General features: G+C 49.9%; 1 protein-coding gene across 1 annotated transcript in view; it reads left to right on the top strand.

Moving 5' to 3' along the window:
- Positions 1-22,297, top strand: part of LOC140385722 (unconventional myosin-Id-like) — a 264,080-nt gene that overhangs the window by 52,745 nt on the left and 189,038 nt on the right. Inside the window, exons 8-9 of the mRNA XM_072468175.1 lie at positions 8,557-8,763; positions 21,009-21,154. Of these exons, the coding sequence (XP_072324276.1) occupies positions 8,557-8,763; positions 21,009-21,154 (353 nt within the window). The remainder of the gene's footprint in view (positions 1-8,556; positions 8,764-21,008; positions 21,155-22,297) is intronic.

Here is a 22,297-nt window from a genome sequence, read left to right on the forward strand (position 1 = left end):
TGAGTTGGGGTGGGTGAGGGTCGATGAGGGTCTGCCCAATTTAGCAGGAAATCTACTTCCAGTTTCCGAAGCAAAAATCCTCAATACCCCTTTCTTCCTGCCTCCGTATTATTATCGACGCCCAAGGATCAGCCTTAATAGTGCTTAGCAGTGTCGGCATGGATGCCGCCAAGAGTATAGTGCTAAACAGTTGTTTTACAAACTGGAAGGAGGCATTCATGTTCCCCAGGTGTTGCTGTTGGGACTACTGCTCTTTTGATGTAAATTAATGACCCAAATTGGATGTGCAGAGGACTAACTTCAAAGTTTACAAATGGCACAAAAGTCAGAAACGTAATGAGCAGTGATGAGCACAGTACCAGACTTAAGGATGATGTGCAGATTTCCCATCAAATGGGAAGCTGAAATTTAACACACAGAATTGTGACGTCCTGTCATTTGTTTTGGTGGGAAGAATGAAGAGAAGCTATTTAAATGATACAATTTCCACGGGATTGCAGGAACAGCGAGACCAGCGGGGGCATAATGTTTATAAATCTTTGAAAGTAATAGGACAAGTTCAGCAGGTTGTTAAAAGGTGTAAGGAATTTTAATAGAGCACAATATCAAGTAGGTTATGCAAGTCCTGTCATAACATATTGGTTGGACCCCAGTGGGACGATTGTGGGATCATTGGGTGCCACACATTAGGAAGGATGTCAAGGCTTAGAGAGGGTGCAGAAAAAAAACTTGTTTAAGTGTTACCAGGGAATGAAAAGCTTCAGTTACATAAAAAGGCTGGAGAGACTACAGTTATTCTTCTTCTAGTGCAGAAGGTGAGGAGGAAATTTGATAGAGGTGTTCAAAATGTTCAAAGGTTTTTGATAGAGTAACTAAAGAGAATGCGTTTCCAGCAGCAAAGAGGTTTAGTAACCAGAGGACAGAGATTGAAGGTGTCATGTGAGAGTACCCTTTAAGAAATGAGTGTTTAAGAAATGTACCTTTAAAAAATGGAGCTGCTCATATTACTGGAGTGATGTCAGAGTGTGGGTGGAGCTGAGCTCCACTTCTGCTTTTTGAGTTTCAGTTTGAGAAGAGCTTGGGTGTTTCTGTGTTTTTCAGTGAACTGAATTTGAAGTTAAAGGTGAGCTGCACTGGTTTTGAAACCACTGGTCCATTTTCTGCTGTACCATACCTATAGAGTAAACCATGTGCTCCCCCTACCACAATCTATTAAAAGTTGTGGGTCAGGTGAACTCCATGATACACTTTGAGGTTCTCTAAACCCTGACCCATAACAAAGGTAATATACAAAAGAGCAACACGGTGACATGGGGGGGGGAAATAATTTTACATGGCAAGCTGTAATGATCTATAATGCACTACCTGAAAGATGGTGAAAATAGATTTGGTAATAACTTTCAAAAGGGAGTTATATAAATATTTGGAAGTGGAAACGTTCACAGGGCTATTGGAAATGATCAGGGGAGTGGAACTAATTAGATAGCTGAAAGAACTGACACGGGCATTATGGGCCGAATGGATATATTACGCTAAAATTGGCCAAAGTCCCAGGTGATGCAGACATTATTATTTCATACTTAAGGGCTGGATACTTGTACAACTTCCTACCAGTTAGGGACATCGTAGCATATTGGTGATGCTGCTGGGCTAGTAATCTAGGGAGCTGCTCTAATGATTCAGAGAACATGAAATCAAATCATGTAAGCTCGAGAAATTGAATTCAATTTTTAAACGGTCTGCAAATGAAACGCTGGGATCAGTAAAAGTGACCATGAAACTGTTGGATTGTTAAAAAAAAAAACCAAACTGCCACTGGGCGGCACGGTGGCACAGTGGTTAGCACTGCTGCCTCACAGCGCCAGGAACCCGGGTTCAATTTTGGGCTTTGTTCTCTGTCTGTCTGGAGTTTGCCCATTTTCCCCATGTCTGCGTGGGTTTCCTCTCGGTGCTCCGGTTTCCTCCCACTGTCCAAAGATGTGCAAGTTAGGTGAATTGGCCATGCCAAATTGCCCCTTAGTGTCCAGGGATGCGTAGATTAGGTTAAGGGATTATTGGCTGGGGTGGGGAAGTGGGCTTGAGTGGAGAGCTCTCTCAGAGGGTCGGGGTATACCCGACGGGCTGAATGGCCTCCTTCTGCACTCCAGAGATTCTGAGACTATGGCGGCGTTACCTTTATCTGCAGAGACTGCTCCACCTTTGAGAGCTGATTGGTGGTGATTTAACCTGAGATTCAGCACACCTCAGATGAGGGGAAAGGTCGAGAAGGTGGTGTGGTAGTATGTATTGGGGGTCATGTGGGACTGGAAGCCCTAATGTCATTGGCTGACAGATCCCGGGTCCTGGTTGGCCGTTGACCTCTAGCTCCGCCCTGAAGGCGGAGTATAAGAAGCCGGAGTCTTCCCCCGCAGGCCAGTTTACTATCGAGCAGCGGGGGAACAGACACGCTTAATAAAGCCTCATCGACTTCACTCTATTCGTCTCACGGAGTCTTTGTGCGCTACAATTTATTAAGCGTGCCTAAAAAGGACTATGGAGCTCAGGATCATTCCGGAATGCCTGAGGATCAGCCCCCACGCAGTGAACGCGGCAGCAGTCTTCAAGCACTGGCAGACTTGCTTCGAGGCCTACCTCAGAACGACCACCGGCCGGGTCACAGAAGACCAAAAACTGCAGGTCCTGCACTCGAGGGTGAGCACGGAGATTTTCTCCCTCATCGAAGACGCGGAGGATTTCCAGACGGCGTTCGCAGCACTGAAAAGTCTCTATGTCCGCCCAGTTAACCAAATCTACGCTCGCTACCAGCTCGCGACGAGACGGCAAGCTCCCGGAGAATCGATGGACGAATTCTACGCCGCACTGCTGATTTTGGGACGAGCCTGCAGCTGCCCGTCGGTGAACGCAAACGAACACACGGACATGTTAATGCGTGATGCTTTTGTGGCAGGTATTCAATCCTCCCAAATCCGCCAAAGACTTCTAGAAAAAGAGTCGCTAGGACTCTCAGAGGCACGGGCCCTAGCAGCCTCCCTAGACACCCCACAGGCTTGCGCGGTCCAAACGCCGAGTCGCACCGGGGGCGCCCGCTGTTATTTCTGCGGCCAGGCGAAACACCCCCGACAGCGCTGCCCGGCCCGCGCAGCTATCTGCAAAAGCTGCGGGAAAAAGGGCCATTATGCGGTTGTGTGCCGGTCCCGCGAGGTCGCCGCTGTCCCGGGAGAACAGGGAGCCCTGCAAGCCGTTTACGCGCCACAACCCCCCCCCCAGCACGCCATGTACGACCCACAGGCGCAGCCGCTCTGGGTCCCGACCACCGCGGTCCCGGGAGAACAGGGAGCCCTGCACGCCGCTTACGCTCCCCAACCCCCCTCCCCGCAGCCTATGTATGACCCGCCGCCGGCGCTACCGCTTTGGGTCCCGGCCAACACTCTCCACGGAGAGGAGGGAGTTTTGCGCGTCCCTAACGCCCCCCTAACCCCCACCCCGCGCCCCACGCCTGACCCGCCGGCTCCGACCACCGCTGTCCCCGGTGAGGGAGCTTCGCGCGGTCCTAGCGCTCGCGGTCCTAGCGCTCGCGGTCCTAGCGCTCCCCAGCCCCCCCAGCGCACCATGTGCGACCCGCAGACGCCGCCATTTTGGGTCCCGGCCACCACGAGGGGAGGAGGGGCGCCGCCATCTTGGACCGCCCCAGACCTGTACGACGCGTGGGGGCGGCCATTTTGTCCACCCCCGCCGCCATCTTGTGACCCCCAGCCACGTGCGATGTATGGGGGCGGCCATTTTGTCCATCCCCGACGCCATCTTGGACGGCAACAACGGACCCCACTCCACTACTACAACCACGTCTCGCTTCAATTACGCTCGATCAAGCTCGGCCCCGGACACTCCAGACGACGACGACAACGGTGCTAATAAACGGCCACGAGACGCCATGCCTAGTCGACTCCGGGAGCACGGAGAGCTTTATACACCCCGACACAGTAAGACGCTGTTCCTTGACCACCTATCCCAGCGCACAAAATATTTCCCTAGCTGCAGGATCCCACTCCGTACAGATCCAGGGATTCTGCATAGTTACCCTAACGGTGCAGGGGAGGGAGTTCAAAACCTACAAACTAAACGTCCTTCCCCAACTCTGTGCCCCCACCTTGCTGGGATTAGATTTTCAATGCAATCTACAGAGCCTTACGTTCAAATTCGGCGGCCCAATACCCCCACTCACTATCTGCGGCCTCGCAACCCTCAAGGTGCAACCCCCGTCCTTGTTTGCGAACCTCACCCCGGATTGCAAACCCGTCGCCACTAGGAGCAGACGGTACAGCGCCCAGGACCGGACCTTCATTCGGTCCGAAGTCCAGCGGCTACTAAAGGAGGGCATAATCCAGGCCAGCAATAGTCCCTGGAGAGCGCAGGTGGTAGTAGTGAAGACAGGGGAGAAACAAAGGATGGTCATTGACTATAGCCAGACCATCAACAGGTACACACAACTAGACGCGTACCCTCTCCCCCGCATATCCGACATGGTCAACCGGATTTCCCAATATAAAGACTTCTCCACCGTGGACCTCAAGTCGGCCTACCATCAGCTCCCCATCCGCCCAAGTGACCGCAAGTACACAGCCTTCGAGGCAGACGGGCGATTATACCATTTCCTACGGGTCCCTTTTGGCGTCACAAACGGGGTCTCGGTCTTTCAACGGGAGATGGACCGAATGGTTGATCAACATGGGTTGCGGGCCACGTTCCCGTATCTCGACAATGTAACCATCTGCGGCCACGATCAGCAGGACCACGACGCCAACCTCCAAAAATTCCTCCAGACCGCCAAAGCCTTGAACCTCACGTACAACGAGGACAAGTGCGTTTTTAGCACCGATCGGCTAGCCATTCTGGGCTACGTAGTGCGCAATGGGATAATAGGCCCCGACCCCGAACGTATGCGCGCACTCATGGAATTTCCCCTCCCGCACTGCCCAAAAGCCCTGAAACGCTGCCAGGGGTTCTTTTCATACTACGCCCAGTGGGTCCCCCAGTACGCAGACAAGGCCCGCCCCCTAATACAGACCACGACCTTCCCTCTGTCGACAGAGGCTTGCCAGGCCTTCAGCCGCATCAAAGCGGATATCGCAAAGGCCACGATGCGCGCCATCGACGAGTCCCTCCCCTTCCAGGTCGAGAGCGATGCCTCCGACGTAGCTCTAGCGGCCACCCTTAACCAAGCGGGCAGACCCGTGGCCTTTTTCTCCCGGACCCTCCACGCCTCAGAAATCCGCCACTCTTCAGTAGAAAAGGAAGCCCAAGCCATAGTGGAAGCTGTGCGACATTGGAGGCATTACCTGGCCGGCAGGAGATTCACTCTCCTCACGGACCAACGGTCGGTAGCCTTCATGTTCGATAATGCACAGCGGGGCAAAATCAAAAACGACAAGATCTTAAGGTGGAGGATCGAGCTCTCCACCTTCAACTATGAGATTTTGTATCGTCCCGGAAAGCTGAACGAGCCGTCCGATGCCCTATCCCGCGGCACATGTGCCAACGCACAAATTAACCGCCTCCACGAGGACCTCTGCCACCCGGGGGTCACTCGGTTTTACCACTTCATCAAGTCCCGCAATCTCCCATAGTCTTTAGAGGAGGTCCGTACAGTCACAAGGGACTGCCACATCTGCGCGGAATGCAAGCCGCATTTTTTCAGACCGGATGGAGCGCACCTGATTAAGGCTTCCCGCCCCTTTGAACGCCTCAGTCTCGATTTCAAAGGGCCCCTCCCCTCCACCGACCGCAACGCATATTTTCTTAATGTGGTGGACGAATACTCCCGCTTCCCTTTTGCCATTCCCTGTTCTGACATGACCGCGGCCACAGTCATTAAAGCCCTGAACAGCATCTTCACACTGTTCGGTTACCCCGCATACGTCCACAGCGACAGGGGGTCCTCTTTCATGAGTGATGAGCTGCGCCAGTTCCTGCTCAGCAAGGGCATAGCCTCAAGCAGGACGACCAGCTACAACCCCCGGGGAAACGGGCAAGTAGAGAGGGAGAACGGCACGGTCTGGAAGGCTGTCCTACTGGCCCTATGGTCCAGGGACCTCCCAGTTTCACGGTGGCAGGAGGTCCTCCCGGACGCTCTCCACTCCATCCGGTCGTTATTATGTACGAGCACTAATCAAACGCCTCATGAGCGTCTCCTTGTTTTCCCTAGGAGGTCCTCCTCTGGAACGTCGCTGCCGACCTGGCTGGCGGCCCCAGGACCCATCCTGCTCCGAAAGCATGTGCGGACACATAAGGTGGACCCGTTGGTCGAAAGGGTTCGCCTCCTCCACGCGAACCCCCAGTACGCCTACGTGGAGTACCCCGACGGCCGACAGGACACGGTCTCCCTGCGGGATCTGGCGCCCGCCGGCAACACGCACACCCCCCCGACACCATCAACCCAACCCCCCCCCTTCCTGCCACCGCCGCACCCCGCGACCGCCCCCTTCCCAGGAGGATCGGTTCCCCTCCCCTCAGCACCGACCAAGAATAAAGCCCAAGCTGAAACCGTAAGGCTCCTGGAGGCGACAACACCGGTACAAGCACCACCACCACCGGGGCCGAGGCGATCGACACGGACGACCGGACCACCTGACCGACTCGTGGCGTCGAGCTAAAACTAAATATGGACTTTTCACAAGAACATTTTGCTTTTCTTCCCATACCCTCTGTAAATAGTTGCAACAGGACAAAATTGTACAATACTGTATTGCCTTGTGAATGTTTTTTTTCCTCCCAGGACCAGCCCTGTAAACCCTTACCACCATACGAAGCATCACCCCGCCGGGTTTATTTTTGACAAGGGGTGAATGTGGTAGTATGTATTGGGGGTCATGTGGGACTGGAAGCCCTAATGTCATTGGCTGACAGATCCCGGGTCCTGGTTGGCCGTTGACCTCTAGCTCCGCCCTGAAGGCGGAGTATAAGAAGCCGGAGTCTTCCCCGCGGGCCAGTTTACTATCGAGCTGTGGGGGAACAGACACGCTTAATAAAGCCTCATCGACTTCACTCTATTCGTCTCACGGAGTCTTTGTGCGCTACAGGTGGGGTGTTCATGAATCTCCTCAGCCGGTACGGGAATTGAACCCACTGTTGGCGTCTCTCTGCATTACTAATCAGCCGTCCAACAACTGTGTAAAACCCTGAAAAGCTCACTCACGTCCCTTAGGGAATTGGAATCTTGGGTTCTTACATAGCCTGCCCCATTTGTCACTCTGGTTCTCATTAACATAGCTGATTATTAAATGTCCTTTGAAATGTCCTTGCAAGATAATTAGTTGTATCGAATTGCTGGAGTTCAAAAAGAAGTTCTACCACCATCTTGTCAGAGTAGCTCTGGTTGGGCAATAAATATGGCCTTGACAGGATTCACTGCATCCTTAGAATGAAGAGATATAGTCTGACAAGCTGCCTTCACACCACTTCCTTTCCGAGATTAAATTACTTGAAGAACATGTTCAGTTCTGGGATTGATCTCTGGTTGTCACACTGACAGGACAGTCTCTTCCTCATCGGAAGCTGTGCTTTTATCGACTGGGTGATCAATAATTATGATGTGCTGGCTGTACTGAGCTATATTTCATTCTGTGTATTCATGCTATTTGTGAATATGACTAGTGCATCCTATGATTCCTTGGTGTGTATCCATTGTTCACATGGTATATTGCATACTTCTTTTACGTGTATGTGTAAGATGGGCATATCCCATGATTTCTCTGTGCGTACACTTTTATCTAATGAATAAAGAGAATGGGCAAAATTCTCCCAAAACGGCGCAATGTCCGCCGACTGGCGCCCAAAATGCCAATCAGACGGGCATCGCGCCGCCCCAAAGGTGCAGAATGCTCCGCATCTTTGGGGGCTGAACCCCAACATTGAGGGGCTAGGCCGACGCCGGAGGAATTTCCGCCCCGCCAGCTGGCGGAAACGGCCTTTGGTGCCCCGCCAGCTGGCGCGGAAATTACATTCCCGGGCGGCGCCTGCACGGGAGCATCAGCGACCGCTGACAGTTTCCCGCGCAGGCGCAGTGGAGGGAGTCGATTCTGCCTCCGCCATGGTGGAGACCGTGGCGGAGGCGGAAGGGAAAGAGTGCCCCCACGGCACAGGTCCGCCCGCGGATCGGTGGGCCCCGATCGCGGGCCAGGCCACCGTGGGGGCACCCCCCAGGGCCAGATCGCCCCGTGCCCCCCCCAGGACCCCGGAGCCCGCCCACGCCGCCTTGTCCCGCCGTTCAAAAGGTGGTTTAATCCACGCCGTCGGGACAGGCAATTTATCGGTGGGACTTCGGCCCATTCAGGCCGGAGAATCCAGCGGGGGGTCCCGCCAACCGGCGCAGCCCGATTCCCGCCCCCGCCGAATATCCGGTGCCGGAGACTTCGGCAACCGGCGGGGGCGGGATTCACGGCGGCCAACGGCCATTCTCCGACCCGCTGGGGGGTCGGAGAATGACGCCCAATATATCGCACAGCTCCTCAGGGTATCCTCACTGGCTTTGTTGATTCCTGATTGTGTTTTCTTTCGCAGGGGAACCTCATGTTTATCACTGAGAGTGACACTGCTTCCATTAGCAATGGCCCCTTGGTGTCACAGATTGCAGAGATCATCATGACAGAGCCAGACACTGTCACAAAGACACTTCTTCATCGCACCGTAGCTACAGGAGGGGGTGATGTGATTGAGAAGGGCCACACAGTACAGGAAGCTGCTTATGGCAGAGACGCCTTTGCTAAGGTAAACAAATGCCCTTGTGAGACCGGGGCTTCTCTTTTTTGGATGATGTTGGAACCACACCCTCCCTTACAAGTTGAAGTGTAGCACTCTAAATCAGAACATTGTGGGATCAAGACCCAATTCTGAGAATTAATAACAAAAATTGGCTGACAGGCCAGTCTTTCAGACAAATTGTTTATGGATATGGGTGTCACTGAGATGTTTTTTTTTAATTTGTTTTTTAGAGGGAAGGGCAAGCCATTAATCCATCTCCTTGCTTGCTCCAAAATCCAATTCAAATTGAATCCAATTCACGTTCCTACAAGAGAGACATACAAGATCCAAGCTTGACAAGAACAGAGGGCGCGATTCTCCGATCGCGGGACAGTGTCCGCGCCGTCGTGAACGCCGTCGCGTTTCATGATGGCGCGAAATGGGCGCGGGCATTAGCGATTCTGGCCCAACAGGGGACCAGCACGGCGCTGGTGCGGTTCACGCTGCTCCAGCCTCACTTCTGGCGTGCACTGGGGGCAGCGCCAACCCGTGCATGCGCAATGGTGATGCGCCAACCCGCACATACGCAGTGGCTTTATGGAACGCGCCGGCCCCGAAGCAACATGGCGCGGGGATTCTGGGGCCGGGTGCGCATCAAAGTAAGCCTGAGGGGGAAAGGCCCAACCGCTGATTGGTGGGCCCCGATTGCGGGTCAGACCCCATCGGAGGCCCCCCCACCCCCCCGGGGACGGAGCCCCCCCCCCCCCCCCCCACAGGCTGCCCCCCGACCCTTTGCGCAGAGTTCCCGCTGGCAGCGACCAGGTGTGGACGGCGCCGGTGGGACTCTGCTTATCCCACGCGGCCGCTCAGCCCATCCAGACCGGAGAATCGGCGGCCCGGCCTCGTACAGCAGCCCGCGACCGGCGCCGCACCAAACACGCCGGCGCAAATGGCGCCGATTCTCTGCACCACGGAGAATCGCGGGGCGGCGTGGTGCGGCACGGCGTGGGGCTGGGAGAATTGCGCCCAGGATTGCACCTGAGATTTATGCTTGGCCTATAGGTTATGGGTTGTGGTGGAATACAATTCTGCAGTTGCTGATAACTCAGTGCCTCTCAGACACCAATATTTGAGCTGTTGGAGCCCTACTGAATCTATCCCATTTAGCACAGTTGTGCCACAGAATATGATGGAGAGTGTTTTCATTAGAGTCCAATAATGGACACTTGTCGATTCAGTTCTCTTATTCAATAATCCCACATTTACATGATTAAGAAGTGAGTGTCATTTGTGAGTGTGCTGCTTGGCCATGTATCATGCAAACCATTACTTACAGCTCACCATGTTCTGGCCTCTAAAAATGTGTTCAGTGAGATCATTGCGGCTTCTACTGCCGTTATTCTGATGAGGAGATCTGGGTGGATGCCTCAAGTACTCAAGGGGAGTTAAACCTGCCGTGTGAGTGGCAAGCAACACTGTAGATGCAGTTTCAAGACTGAGCGAGTGAAGCTCTACACCGTCTTCTTAACAGTAGAAAGCCATGTGGTGTTGGGTGCTCTGGTGCACAGATGAGCCAACACAGTTGTATGTGGTACAACTCTATTTTATTATAACTCTTATAATACAGTTCGTTCTGGATACTCTGCACGTGCTGTCTCCCTGAGTGTGTTTGGTAACAGATGTGTCCTGGTTCTCCTCTGCAGCTAATACTGACCACCGGGGGTCGTGTCTGTGCTTTTATATCTTTCTGTCATTGGTTGTGGTGTTGTGTGTTCTGATTTGTCTGTTGGTGTGTCTATCATGATGTGTGTGTTTGAATATCATGACATCCCCCCTTTTTACAAAGATATGTGCCTACGTGGTTATAAATATAATTGTGTCGTGAGTGCATCGAAGAGTGTGTGTGTGTGTTATGTACAGCGTGTGTATATGACGTAACTATTTACATGGGGCGATGTCGGGTGCGTCACACTAACAAGGTTGTACCATAACAAAACTTGGATGCGAGAGAAAAAAAAAAAAAACTTGAACATTGGTCTGGTCAGACGATATCTGGAACAATAAACAACAACAGGTTATAATACAGAAGTGTTTGACTTTTTGAACGTATGAACAGCGTTATAAGTCCAGTCTAATGGGTGACCGCCTCAAGAATGGGCTGGTCCTCAAGCCGGTTCAGCTGTGGAGATTTGGGGTCACACTGGTTCACCTTGGACTGTTGGAGGTGATGCTGTTGCCGAAGTCTCTACTTTACCATTTGTTGTACTTCGTGCAGTGCTTGGTTTTTTCATTCGTGCAAATATAACATTCAACATCTTTGTTAGTGGTGCCTTGGCTGTGGTTTGGTTCTGGTGGCGATGGAAGGGGCATGATCCGTGGCATCTCCACGAAGTCATCCTTGGGAACCAGTGGAGGATCCGGCGTGTGCGTACGGTTCAGTTGCGAGCGTGGAAGGCGGCGCAAAGCTCGCTGATTGCGCCTACGCACCAATCCATCCGCCCTGCATGCCAGGAACAAGGTGGAGTCTTTTTCTTTTTATGTTTGTGGTGGACGGCATCTTGTAGCCGATGGGTCGTTGCCATCGAAGTAGCACCATCACTAATATCATGCAAGGCGATGACTGTGCCAGATGTGGAAGTTGGCCGAGACCGTGTACGCTGGTTCCGGCCACCTGCTGTGCCGGAAGGGCGACTCCGCAGAGAAACGTCGAAGCATGTCGCCTTGGAGAGAGAATTGTTGCTCGCATCAACGTCTGGCGATGGCGCGAATTGGTGTGTCCATCTTGGACCGCCGGTGCTGGTTGCCACTGCCGACCCAGTGGGACTGCCACGCGATCCATTCCCTGTCGCCGTGGCATCCGCCGTCACCCTGAGCGTGCCATCACCGAGGCCGCGACACCGCCCGTCCGGAGCAAGGTCTGGCGTGCGCGAATCAGAGTCGGCGCTTGGCTGCTCCCCATCTGGAGTCCGGTCTGCCTTCCGTCGATGCCCCCCGTCCGGAGTCCCAACAGGTTCACTGGAGGCAGCCGAGATTCCCTGAAGCTGCACTTCTGGAGTCGGAACATGCAGGAATGCACCAACCAGTGGAGAGGGTCGAGCCATCGAGGGTGGAAGCGGTGCGCTGCCACCGCAGTCGTCAGTGGTCCCACCGTGATCGTCGAGTGCCTCGGTACGCACTAGGCGAGGTCTGTCACCTTGCACCTTTTGCATGGGAAGTGGGATGCTGTCGTCACTCGTCTCACATCCCGTGGATAGATCCTCATTAGCAGCTTGCTGTTCACTCGGGTTGGGTAAATTGTCAGAGTTTTCATCTGGTGGTGCACACCATGTCGGTGGACTGTCATTGTCTTGCCGTTGTCCTTCATTTGGGCTTTTCTTCTTTGGAATTTTAAATCTTCCCCCAGACATTGCAGAACCTTGTTTATTACCCCCAAATTCTCCCATAGGTATGGTCTCGAATATAGGATCCAATGTTTCTATCGACATTGTACTATTTTCCAAAGAACATTCCGTTTCACTTTTCTTCTCAGGTGCCTCATATGTATCTTTGTCTAATGTACATGCCTTCATGGTCTCTGGGTCTGATTTTGCTGGGACTGGCATGGTCACAGTCTCTCTTTTACTGTTCTCAATTGCCCACATTATACTCCCCATACATAACTGCTTAATCACTGGGGTTAGTGTGGTACAATGGATAATCGGGTCGACCTTATCTGCATCTTCACCATTAGTGGAAAGCACACTTGGTTCACTTGAAACTGCTGTGGGTTTTAAATTCGTTATCTGGCTACTCGATGTCGGTGTCCTCAGGATTCTTGCTCCAATGTTCTGCTCAATAATCAGTGGAGCGTGTATAGGTTCAATGCAATTAATGTTCCCCTCAAGGTTTGAAGAGTCATTACTGACTAACTGCTGGTCTCCGAAGTTGGGATTTTGCGGTGTTGTGTTGAAGGGAGACATTTGTCCCTGCTGTAGATATGATTCAGGTTGTGTTATTTCCATTACCTGAGGATCAATGTCTTGTCCATTTTTTCGATCCGTACTAAAACACTGGCAATTCTCAGTCTGCTCCTTGCAAGTTAAACATTCAATTAATTTCGTTAGCAAATCCTCAGCATCCTTCTGTGGCCGTGCAGCATTATTAATCTCTGTTCGGCTATAATGATCCTGAAGGTCAGCGCATAAACCTTTTTTCTTCGGGCTTGGACGAGGCGATTCCTTTGGCTTGTCTTCAGTTGGGCTTGAACAGTCTTCAGCGCTGTGCCCTTCATTGTAGCATGAGAGACCGTCATGTTCATGCTGCTGTGTAGTGGAGCATGGTAGGCTGTTATAGCCTTCTTGCTGTTCACGTGAGCATGGCAGACTTGCATCGTCTGCCGCTGGTTGGTCAGGAGAGGTTGCTAGACCCTCATGGTCTTGTTCCTGCAAGGACTGCGCTCTGGAGTCTTGCGTTCCTTCCATCGTGGAGTCCGTCCACGAGCTCTCTGTGGAGGCTTGTGACACTGGAGTCACTTCTTGTTCGTGCAAGGACTGCGCTCTGGAGTCTTGCGTTGCTTCTATCGTGGAGGCTGTCCACGAGCTCTCTGTGGAGGCTTGTGACACTGGAGTCACTTCTTGTTCGTGCAAGGACTGCGCTCTGGAGTCTTGCGTTGCTTCTATCGTGGAGGCTGTCCACGAGCTCTCTGTGGAGGCTTGTGACACTGGAGTCACTTCTTGTTCGTGCAAGGACTGCGCTCTGGAGTCTTGCGTTGCCTCTATCGTGGAGGCTGTCCACGAGCTCTCTGTGGAGGCTTGTGACACTGGAGTCACTTCTTGTCCGTGCAAGGACTGCGCTCTGGAGTCTTGCATTTCTGCAATTGTGGAGTCTGTCCACGAGCTTGCTGTGGAAGCTTGTGACACTGGAGTCACTTCTGGTTCATGCGAGGACTGCACTCTGGAGTCTTGCATGTCTTCTTTCATAGAGTCGGGAACGTTGAGCGGGACGTGGACCACGCTCTGTGTGGCAGCAGGGCACTCTCCGTGTGCTTGCACCGCTCCCTGTCTGTTAATGTCAGGCTGCAGCATCATCCGGTACTGATAAGTTGGAACGTCATATCTGCTGGATTGAAGATCCTCAAATCCGAAAAATGAATCCGCATCTGCGTCGGATTCAATGTGGAGGCCGCCAATGTGCAACACGAAAGGTTCGTCCGAGTCATAGTCATATAGGACCACGGAGCTATCATTGGGCTCGCGAGGTCCGGAAACACTGTAAAGATCGTCATCGAAGTATTCAAGGTCGGAATCATCGGCTTGTGCGTAGGTAACTGCTTGTCGGAGGGTTCTTCGGAGGTCAAATTCATCTCCTGGGTCAATTTGCGGCACTGTGCTGTCATTCCAGGTGAGGGAAGGTTGTTTTACAGCTTTAACAGATTTTTGTTTTTTTGATTTGGGACGTTTCCCTTTTAAATTGGATTTGGGACATTTCCCTTTTAAATTGGTGCAGTCTGGGGCCTCTGACATCCTGACGCTCGGTATGTAGCACGTAGGAAGCGACTGCGCATGCTCAGATCGCTGTTCCTTTACCGATGGCCGTTTTCTTGACTGCGCATGCGCAGCATCTCGCGCATGCGCAAACGAAACTTCCGGTTCTGCGCACTGCTCGCGCAACTGTGCTAGCGTTATACCTTTAGCAAGATGGCCGCCGACCTCGATCCAGCCTTCTCTCAGGCCCGGGATTTTGGCTTCTTGGAATTCGGGCTCCGGGATCCCAGCCACGAGGTGAGTACTGCAGCTTTTCTTACCTTTATTTGCCGATTGGATTGCGTTTTCTTCACAGTACTTGGAGAATTTGTCCAGGACTGCCTGGTAATCGTACCTTTGCTGCCTCCTGAAGAACCTGAACCTTGTGAATATTTCTCTTGCCCTTGCACCGGCGATGGTGAGGAAAAATTCAATTTTTTCCCTATCATCCAGGTCTTGGAGTTCAGCTGCCACCAGGAACAATTCGAACATTTGCCGGAATCGCCGCCAGTTTTCGCGGAGATCGCCGTAGCACTGGAGCGGCTGCGGAACCGGGAGCTCTATCATTTTGCCTGGGCACTGCTGGTTGTCTGTGTACACTGAGGTATGCCGGCAGGTATCGATCCACTCCTGTACCATGTGGTGTTGGGTGCTCTGGTGCACAGATGAGCCAACACAGTTGTATGTGGTACAACTCTATTTTATTATAACTCTTATAATACAGTTCGTTCTGGATACTCTGCACGTGCTGTCTCCCTGAGTGTGTTTGGTAACAGATGTGTCCTGGTTCTCCTCTGCAGCTAATACTGACCACCGGGGGTCGTGTCTGTGCTTTTATATCTTTCTGTCATTGGTTGTGGTGTTGTGTGTTCTGATTTGTCTGTTGGTGTGTCTATCATGATGTGTGTGTTTGAATATCATGACAAGCCAGACATGTCTGGAGAAAGCTGTGGCAGACACATCCAATCCTGTATGTCCTTCCTCGGTGATTTGTCGTTTTGAGCTAACATGTAGGTGAAGGCTACAAGTAAGGAGGCAACGGGCAAGTTACCCTTGACTGCAAGAAGGATTTGAGTATTAAATATTATAAGTGTGCGTGCAGTTGATTGAAACCTTTGTCGGACCTCACATGGAGATTTGAGTGGCCTACCCATCTCCTTATCAAGGGTGGCAGGAGACGCCGCATAAAGGGTTTGTAACAAAAGTATATTGGACATGATTGAAGGACCCAGGTCGTAATCCAATAGTTGAGAGACAGTAGAATGGATCGATGTGCTGAATCTTGCTGAAGAGTACAAAGCTATCCATGTGTAGAAATAAATGGATCATTCTCAGAATGGCAGGCTGTTACTGGGGTACTGTAAGGATCAGTGCTGTGCACAACCTATATAAATAATTTGCACGTGGGACCAATTGTAATATTTCCAAATTTTCTGATGACACCAAACTGGACGGGAACATAAGTTGTGAGGATGATTCAGGGAGACTCCTAGATGACTTGGACAGGCTACATAAATGGGCTGGAACATGGTAGATGGAATATAATGTGACTCAGTATTAAGTTATTCACTTTGGTACAAAAAACAGAAAGGCAGAATATTTCTTGAATGGAGAGAGGTTGAGAAGTGCAGGCATCTAAATGGACCTTTGTTCATGAGTCACTAAAGTTTAGCATGCAGGTGTAGCAAGGAGTTAGGAAGGTAAATGGTATGTTGGCCTTCATCGCAAGGGGATTTGAGTACAGGAGCAAAGATGTCTTGCTGCCTTGGTGAGACCTCACCCAGAGTATTGTGTACAGTCTTATCAAAGGAGGGATATACATGCCATAGAGAGAGTGCAACGGAAGCTCACCAGATTAATCCCTGAGATGGCAGTGGATAATAATAATAATCGCTTATTGTCACAAGTAGGCTTCAATGAAGTTACTGTGAAAAGCCCCTAGTCACCACATTCCGGCACCTGGTCGGGGAGGCTGGAATGGGAATTGAACCCATGCTGCTGGTCTTGTTCTGCATTAAAAGCCAGCTGCCTCAGCCCACTGTGCTAAACCATCCCCTATTTTCTGTCTGATCAGGAGAGATTGAGAAAGCTGGACCTGAATTCTCTGGAGGTTCAAACAGTGAGGGGTGGCCTAATTGAAAATTACAAAATTCCGACATGGTGTGACAGGGTAAATGGGAAATCCCATTGGCCACCTGCCATAATGGAGGATCCCGCTGCCGGCAAGAACGCACCACGTAGGAAAACGCGGCTGGCGGACCGGAGAAACCAGTCCATGATCTTTCCTCATCAATCTGCATGGAGAAGCGATCTCGAGGGACAAAAGTATGTTCTAATGTTGCTTCTCCCTCTGGACCCATCTATCCTGTTCTGCAGAGCTCTCTATCTGGTCTGCCCCACTTTGGAAGCAGGTGTGAGGGTGAAATGAGTGCATCCCTGCTGAGGTTAGATCTGATATTGTCACTTGGACTTTGTGAAGACATGGGTATAATCTCAATTCTACCTAGGTGCCCAGAGTCACAGCAGAAGAGAGTGTGGAGCAAGTTCTACTGTGTGTATTTAGTGCCAAGCTTCTGTATATCAGCACAGTTTGGTGCAAGCAAAGGATCAAATCCTGTAGGGCAGATGTTAAGTAGTGCAATTTTATTCCACTGTCAGAATCAGGAACCATTAGAGAAATGAATGGTCAGCGGGATTTTTGGTCTCGTCCGATGACCGATGACTGATGGAAATGAGGCTATGACAAGTGAGGACCTTGAGAGGATTGTTATCACTAAGGAGGTAGTGATGGGCAAACTAATGGAGCTAAAGGTAGACAAGTCTCCTGGCCCTGATGGAATGCATCCCAGAGTGCTAAAAGAGATGGCTAGGGAAATTGCAAATGCACTAGTGATAATTTACCAAAATTCACTAGACTCTGGGGTGGTCCCGGCGGATTGGAAATTAGCAAACGTGACACCACTGTTTAAAAAAGGAGATAGGCAGAAAGCGGGTAATTATAGGCCAGTGAGCTTAACTTTGGTAGGAGGGAAGATGCTGGAATCTATCATCAAGGAAGAAATAGCGAGGCATCTGGATGGAAATTGTCCCATTGGGCAGACGCAGCATGGGTTCATAAAGGGCAGGTCGCGCCTAACTAATTTAGTGGAATTTTTTGAGGACATTACCAGTGCAGTAGATAACGGGGAGCCAATGGATGTGGTATATCTGGATTTCCAGAAAGCCTTTGACAGGGTGCCACACAAAAGGTTGCTGCATAAGATAAAGATGCGTGGCATTAAGGGTAAAGTAATAGCATGGATAGAGGATTGGTTAATTAATAGAAAGCAAAGAGTGGGGATTAATGGGTGTTTCTCTGGTTGGCAATCAGTACCTAGTGGTGTCCCTCGGGGATCAGTGTTGGGCCCACAATTGTTCACAATTTACATAGATGATTTGGAGTTAGGGACCAAGGGCAATCTGTCCAAGTTTGAAGATGACACTAAGATGGGTGGTAAAGCAAAAAGTGCAGAGGATACTGGAAGTCTGCAGAGGGATTTGGATAGGCTAAGTGAATGGGCTAGGGTCTGGCAGATGGAATACAATGTTGACAAATGTGAGGTTATCCATTTTGGCAGGAATAACAGCAAAAGGGATTATTATTTAAATGATAAAATATTATAACATGCTGCTGTGCAGAGAGACCTGGGTGTGCTAGTGCATGAGTCGCAAAAAGTTGGTTTACAGGTGCAACAGGTGATTAAGAAGGCAAATGGAATTTTGCCCTTCATTGCTAGAGGGATGGAGTTCAAGACTAGGGAGGTTATGCTGCAATTGTATAAGATGTTAGTGAGGCCACACCTGGAGTATTGTGTTCAGTTTTGGTCTCCTTACTTGAGAAAGGACGTACTGGCACTGGAGGGTGTGCAGAGGAGATTCACTAGGTTAATCCCAGAGCTGAAGGGGTTGGATTATGAGGAGAGGTTGAGTAGACTGGGACTATACTCGTTTGAATTTAGAAGGATGAGGGGGGATCTTAGAGAAACATATAAAATTATGAAGGGAATAGATAGGATAGATGCGGCCAGGTTGTTTCCACTGGCGGGTGAAAGCAGAACTAGGGGGCATAGCCTCAAAATAAGGGGAAGTAGATTTAGGACTGAGTTTAGGAGGAACTGCTTCACCCAAAGGAGTGTGAATCTATGGAATTCCTTGCCCAGTGAAGCAGTAGAGGCTCCTTCATTAAATGTTTTTATGATAAAGATAGATAGTTTTTTGAAGAATAAAGGGATTAAGGGTTATGGTGTTCGGGCCGGAAAGTGGAGCTGAGTCCACAAAAGATCAGCCATGATCTCATTGAATGGTGGAGCAGGCTCAAGGGGGCAGATGGCCTACTCCTGCTCCTAGTTCTTATGTTCTTATGTCCGAGGTGGGACCTGTAACAAGCGAGAATGGAAAATTTGGCATTCCAGTAAAACTCTGTTAACTTTCAGCTGCGCCAGAAAATCCCATTCGCTAACTAGTACAGAAGATTTTGGCCGATGCCTGTAACCTAAAAGAGGCTGGGGCCGTCAAGCCAGCAGAGGATAGAAAACCAAATAGTAAAGGAAATGTCTTGGCAGCTTACTCTGCCTGGGATCTGTTAGTTACTAGATTGTGATGGGCCTGTCTGCCGCACTGTACACTTGCAATGGTCTCAGCATGTAGCTCAGTGATATCCTGGCCCTCATCAGCTCCATCCCTTTACCGTCCTCATCATCGGCGGTCCACACTGTCACCCTGAGTTAAGACATCCCACCTACTGGAGTGCGAGGTTGTACAGGCCACAACAGATAACAATGATCTGGGACACTCCCGAAGGGGAGTACTGGAGAGCCCCACCTGAATTGGAGGAGAACTTACAGGTGGTGATGTTCCCTTGCATCTGCTGTTCTGGTCCTTCTAGGTAGTAGAGGTTGCAGGTTTGAAATGTATTGTTGAAGGAATCTTGGTGAATTACTGCAGTTCATTTTGTAGATGATGCACACTGAACACTGGTGGTGGAGGGAGTGAATGTTTAAGGTAGCAAATGGGTTAGCACTGCCGCCTCACGTAGCCGAGGTCCCAGGTTCGATCCCGGTTACGATTAGATCGATAAGAATGGGAAGCACATGAGTGCCAGCCAACCCAGTCCGACGCCAGTGGAGAGGCTTTGGAGGAGTATGATGTGGTCAACAGTGTGAAAGGCTGAGGGCAGGTTGAGAAGGATCATTTCTCTTTGTCACAATCACACAGGATATAATTTGTGGCAGGGGCAGAAACGTGACTGGGGGGGTATAAAAATGGAGTTCCGTGAAAAATAGACATATAATTCTGAGAAACAGAGCTTTAACCACAGGAAGCATTCCAGGTATGGCAGCAGGCTCAGTCTTGTCTATCTGGGACACATCTTTGCACAGCAGTAACTCACCAAGTTTCCTTAGGCAGCACCTTCCAAACCCACGACCACTACGATCTAGAAGGATAAGAACAGCAGATACCTGGGAACACCACCACCTCGAGGTTCCCCTCCAAGTCACTCACCACACTGACTTGGAAGTATATCTCCAATCCTTCACTGTCGCTGGGGAAACCTCCTGGAACTCCCTCCCTAACAGCACAGTGGTGTACCTACACCCAAGGGACTGCAGCGGTTCAAGAAGGCAATTAGGGATGGGCAGTAAATGCTGGCTTGACCAGCGACATTCACATCATGTAAATGAATTTAATTTTGAAAAAATCTTTCAACCATCTATGTTATTTTGTAAAGTATTTATTTGTATCAGATGGTGTACTAACCACAGTAAGTAAATTATCTTTTATTACAACAGACTTAGTTTGTTCCTGCTTGGGTTTGCACAAAAGTCCTTATCAAGTATTTCCACCAACTCACTGAGGGTGCTTGTTTACCCACAAGATCTCCAACATTGCACAAGATTCTGGGCCACATACTCTTCAAATGTAATCATTAGTACAGTATCAAAGATGAACAACTTTACCACTTCTACTACTCACCAAATTCAAGCTGGCTGGTCCTAGACTCAACATTCAAACATACTACTCACCATCATGGGGCGAAATTCTCCTACCCGCCCCGCCACATTTCTGCGCCGACCGGCCGGCGGGAGTCTCCGTAACACCGGCCGGTCAATGGGGTTTCCCATTGTGGGGCAGCCCCACGCCGTCGGGAAACCCCCCGGTGCCGGCAAAACGGAGACTCCCGCCGGCGGAGAATGACGCCCATATCTCACGCCTCTTTCAGCTAACCATGCTCTGTTGGCCTGAGCTGGGTCAATTATAATAACATTTTAAGCTCAATATTAACGACCTATCTTATTTATTTAATAATCTACATATGTCTGTCTTTGCATCTGACATCAACTTCATCCATCTACAATATTATCAGCATCATTGAAGAGAAAAGACAGGAGTTTTGAGAATTTGAAATGAATGCTTGCCTACGTTACTGCGCTTTGTTATAAATAAAATATAAAACATATCAATAGGCAAACAATGATGTGCAAACTTGATATCATATGGTGAGAATAGGCCAGCTATCACATGGTACCTGATCTTTCACCTTTGATGGGTCAATGTAGATGTAGCTTTACTCTGTATCTATCATGTACTGTATTTAACCTAGGAGTATTTGATTGGAAAATGTAGAGGAGGATTTATAGTGTATCAGACCAGCTTGATATGAAAGAAGATAAAATGTGTTTCCTCTATTAAGAAACAAGTGCTACTCTTGTTCCACTTTCCTTCCCTTCATAGGCCATTTACGAGCGTCTTTTTTGTTGGATTGTGAACCGCATCAATGGTGTCATTGAGGTAAAGGATTATGACCCACGTATTCACGGCAAGAACACTGTGATTGGCGTACTGGATATCTATGGATTTGAGATCTTTGAAAGCAACAGGTACAGAGCACAATGGAATTACCCATTACATATTGAAATGGGCATTCATAACACAACTTCATAACACTACAAGAGTTAAGGCAGAGCCTATTAGCGTTGACTCTACAATCAGACACTCGCAGGTATCACATGATGAGAACAGGCCAGATAACACATGAGAGCAAAATGGCTTCTTTGGCTCAACGTTAGTACAAAATGGCATCTTGACCTTGTTAACTTACAACAGTGAATACAACGGTAAAACCTTCCCTACAATTATCAAGTTAAACAGAAATCTACTGCTCATGCCTACTTAGAAAGGACTAGTTGATAGCTTCTTAAAAATCCATTCAGAATCTTTATAAACAGAGGCACAGAGTAGAAATGGGGGCCAGTTAGCTCAGTTCACTCAATGGCTAGTGTGGGGTTTATAATAATGCCAACAGTGCAGGGTTTTATCCTCATTCTGGTTGAAGCAGACTTTGGGTCTGCCTCCCTGTAGTAAAATCACAGCAGAAACTATGTTCCAGCACCTTGAAATAACCAAGGTTGCTAACTGGAGAACAAAGAAGAATAGTGCAAAAGCAATTTGAAGCTATGGTAAACCCACATGAAATATCAATTTGAGCATTGCATCCAATTCTGTTCACCACACTTTAGAAAGGATGTCAAGGCCTTAATAAAGGTCCAGAGGAGGTTTACCAGAATGGTACCAGCGATAAGGAAATTTACTTACATGTGGAGATTAGAGAAGCTGGGGTTGTTCATTTGGAAAAAGCAGTGTCAAGGGACATTTAATAGGGAAACGGATTTTTGCTTTTTAGGTCAGGGCCCGATGTCAGAGACAATTGAGGGTCACAACCCATAAAGTATGAGGAACAGTCACCAGGCAGTGAGTTTTCTTGAATTGGCTAATTAACGGCCAGAGGGTGGGCTCACCATTCAATTAATAATGACAAGTTGGCTGTCAAAGCTGGAGGGGCAATCAGAGGCCCCCAGCTCTGAAGCAGCAGCAGCTTTCAGTTCAGGGAAGTGAAAGAGAGAGCGTGTCTCCATTTTGATCAAGGCACCCTTTTTCCAAATTAACCTCTCAATTTAACAGTGTTTTCAGCAGCCAGGCCACCATTGTAGAGATGGAACCCATTTACAGGGCACTTTGTATTT

This window comes from Scyliorhinus torazame, chromosome 11, assembly GCF_047496885.1.
Source record: "Scyliorhinus torazame isolate Kashiwa2021f chromosome 11, sScyTor2.1, whole genome shotgun sequence".
In the NCBI taxonomy this organism is placed as follows: Eukaryota; Metazoa; Chordata; class Chondrichthyes; order Carcharhiniformes; family Scyliorhinidae; genus Scyliorhinus; species Scyliorhinus torazame.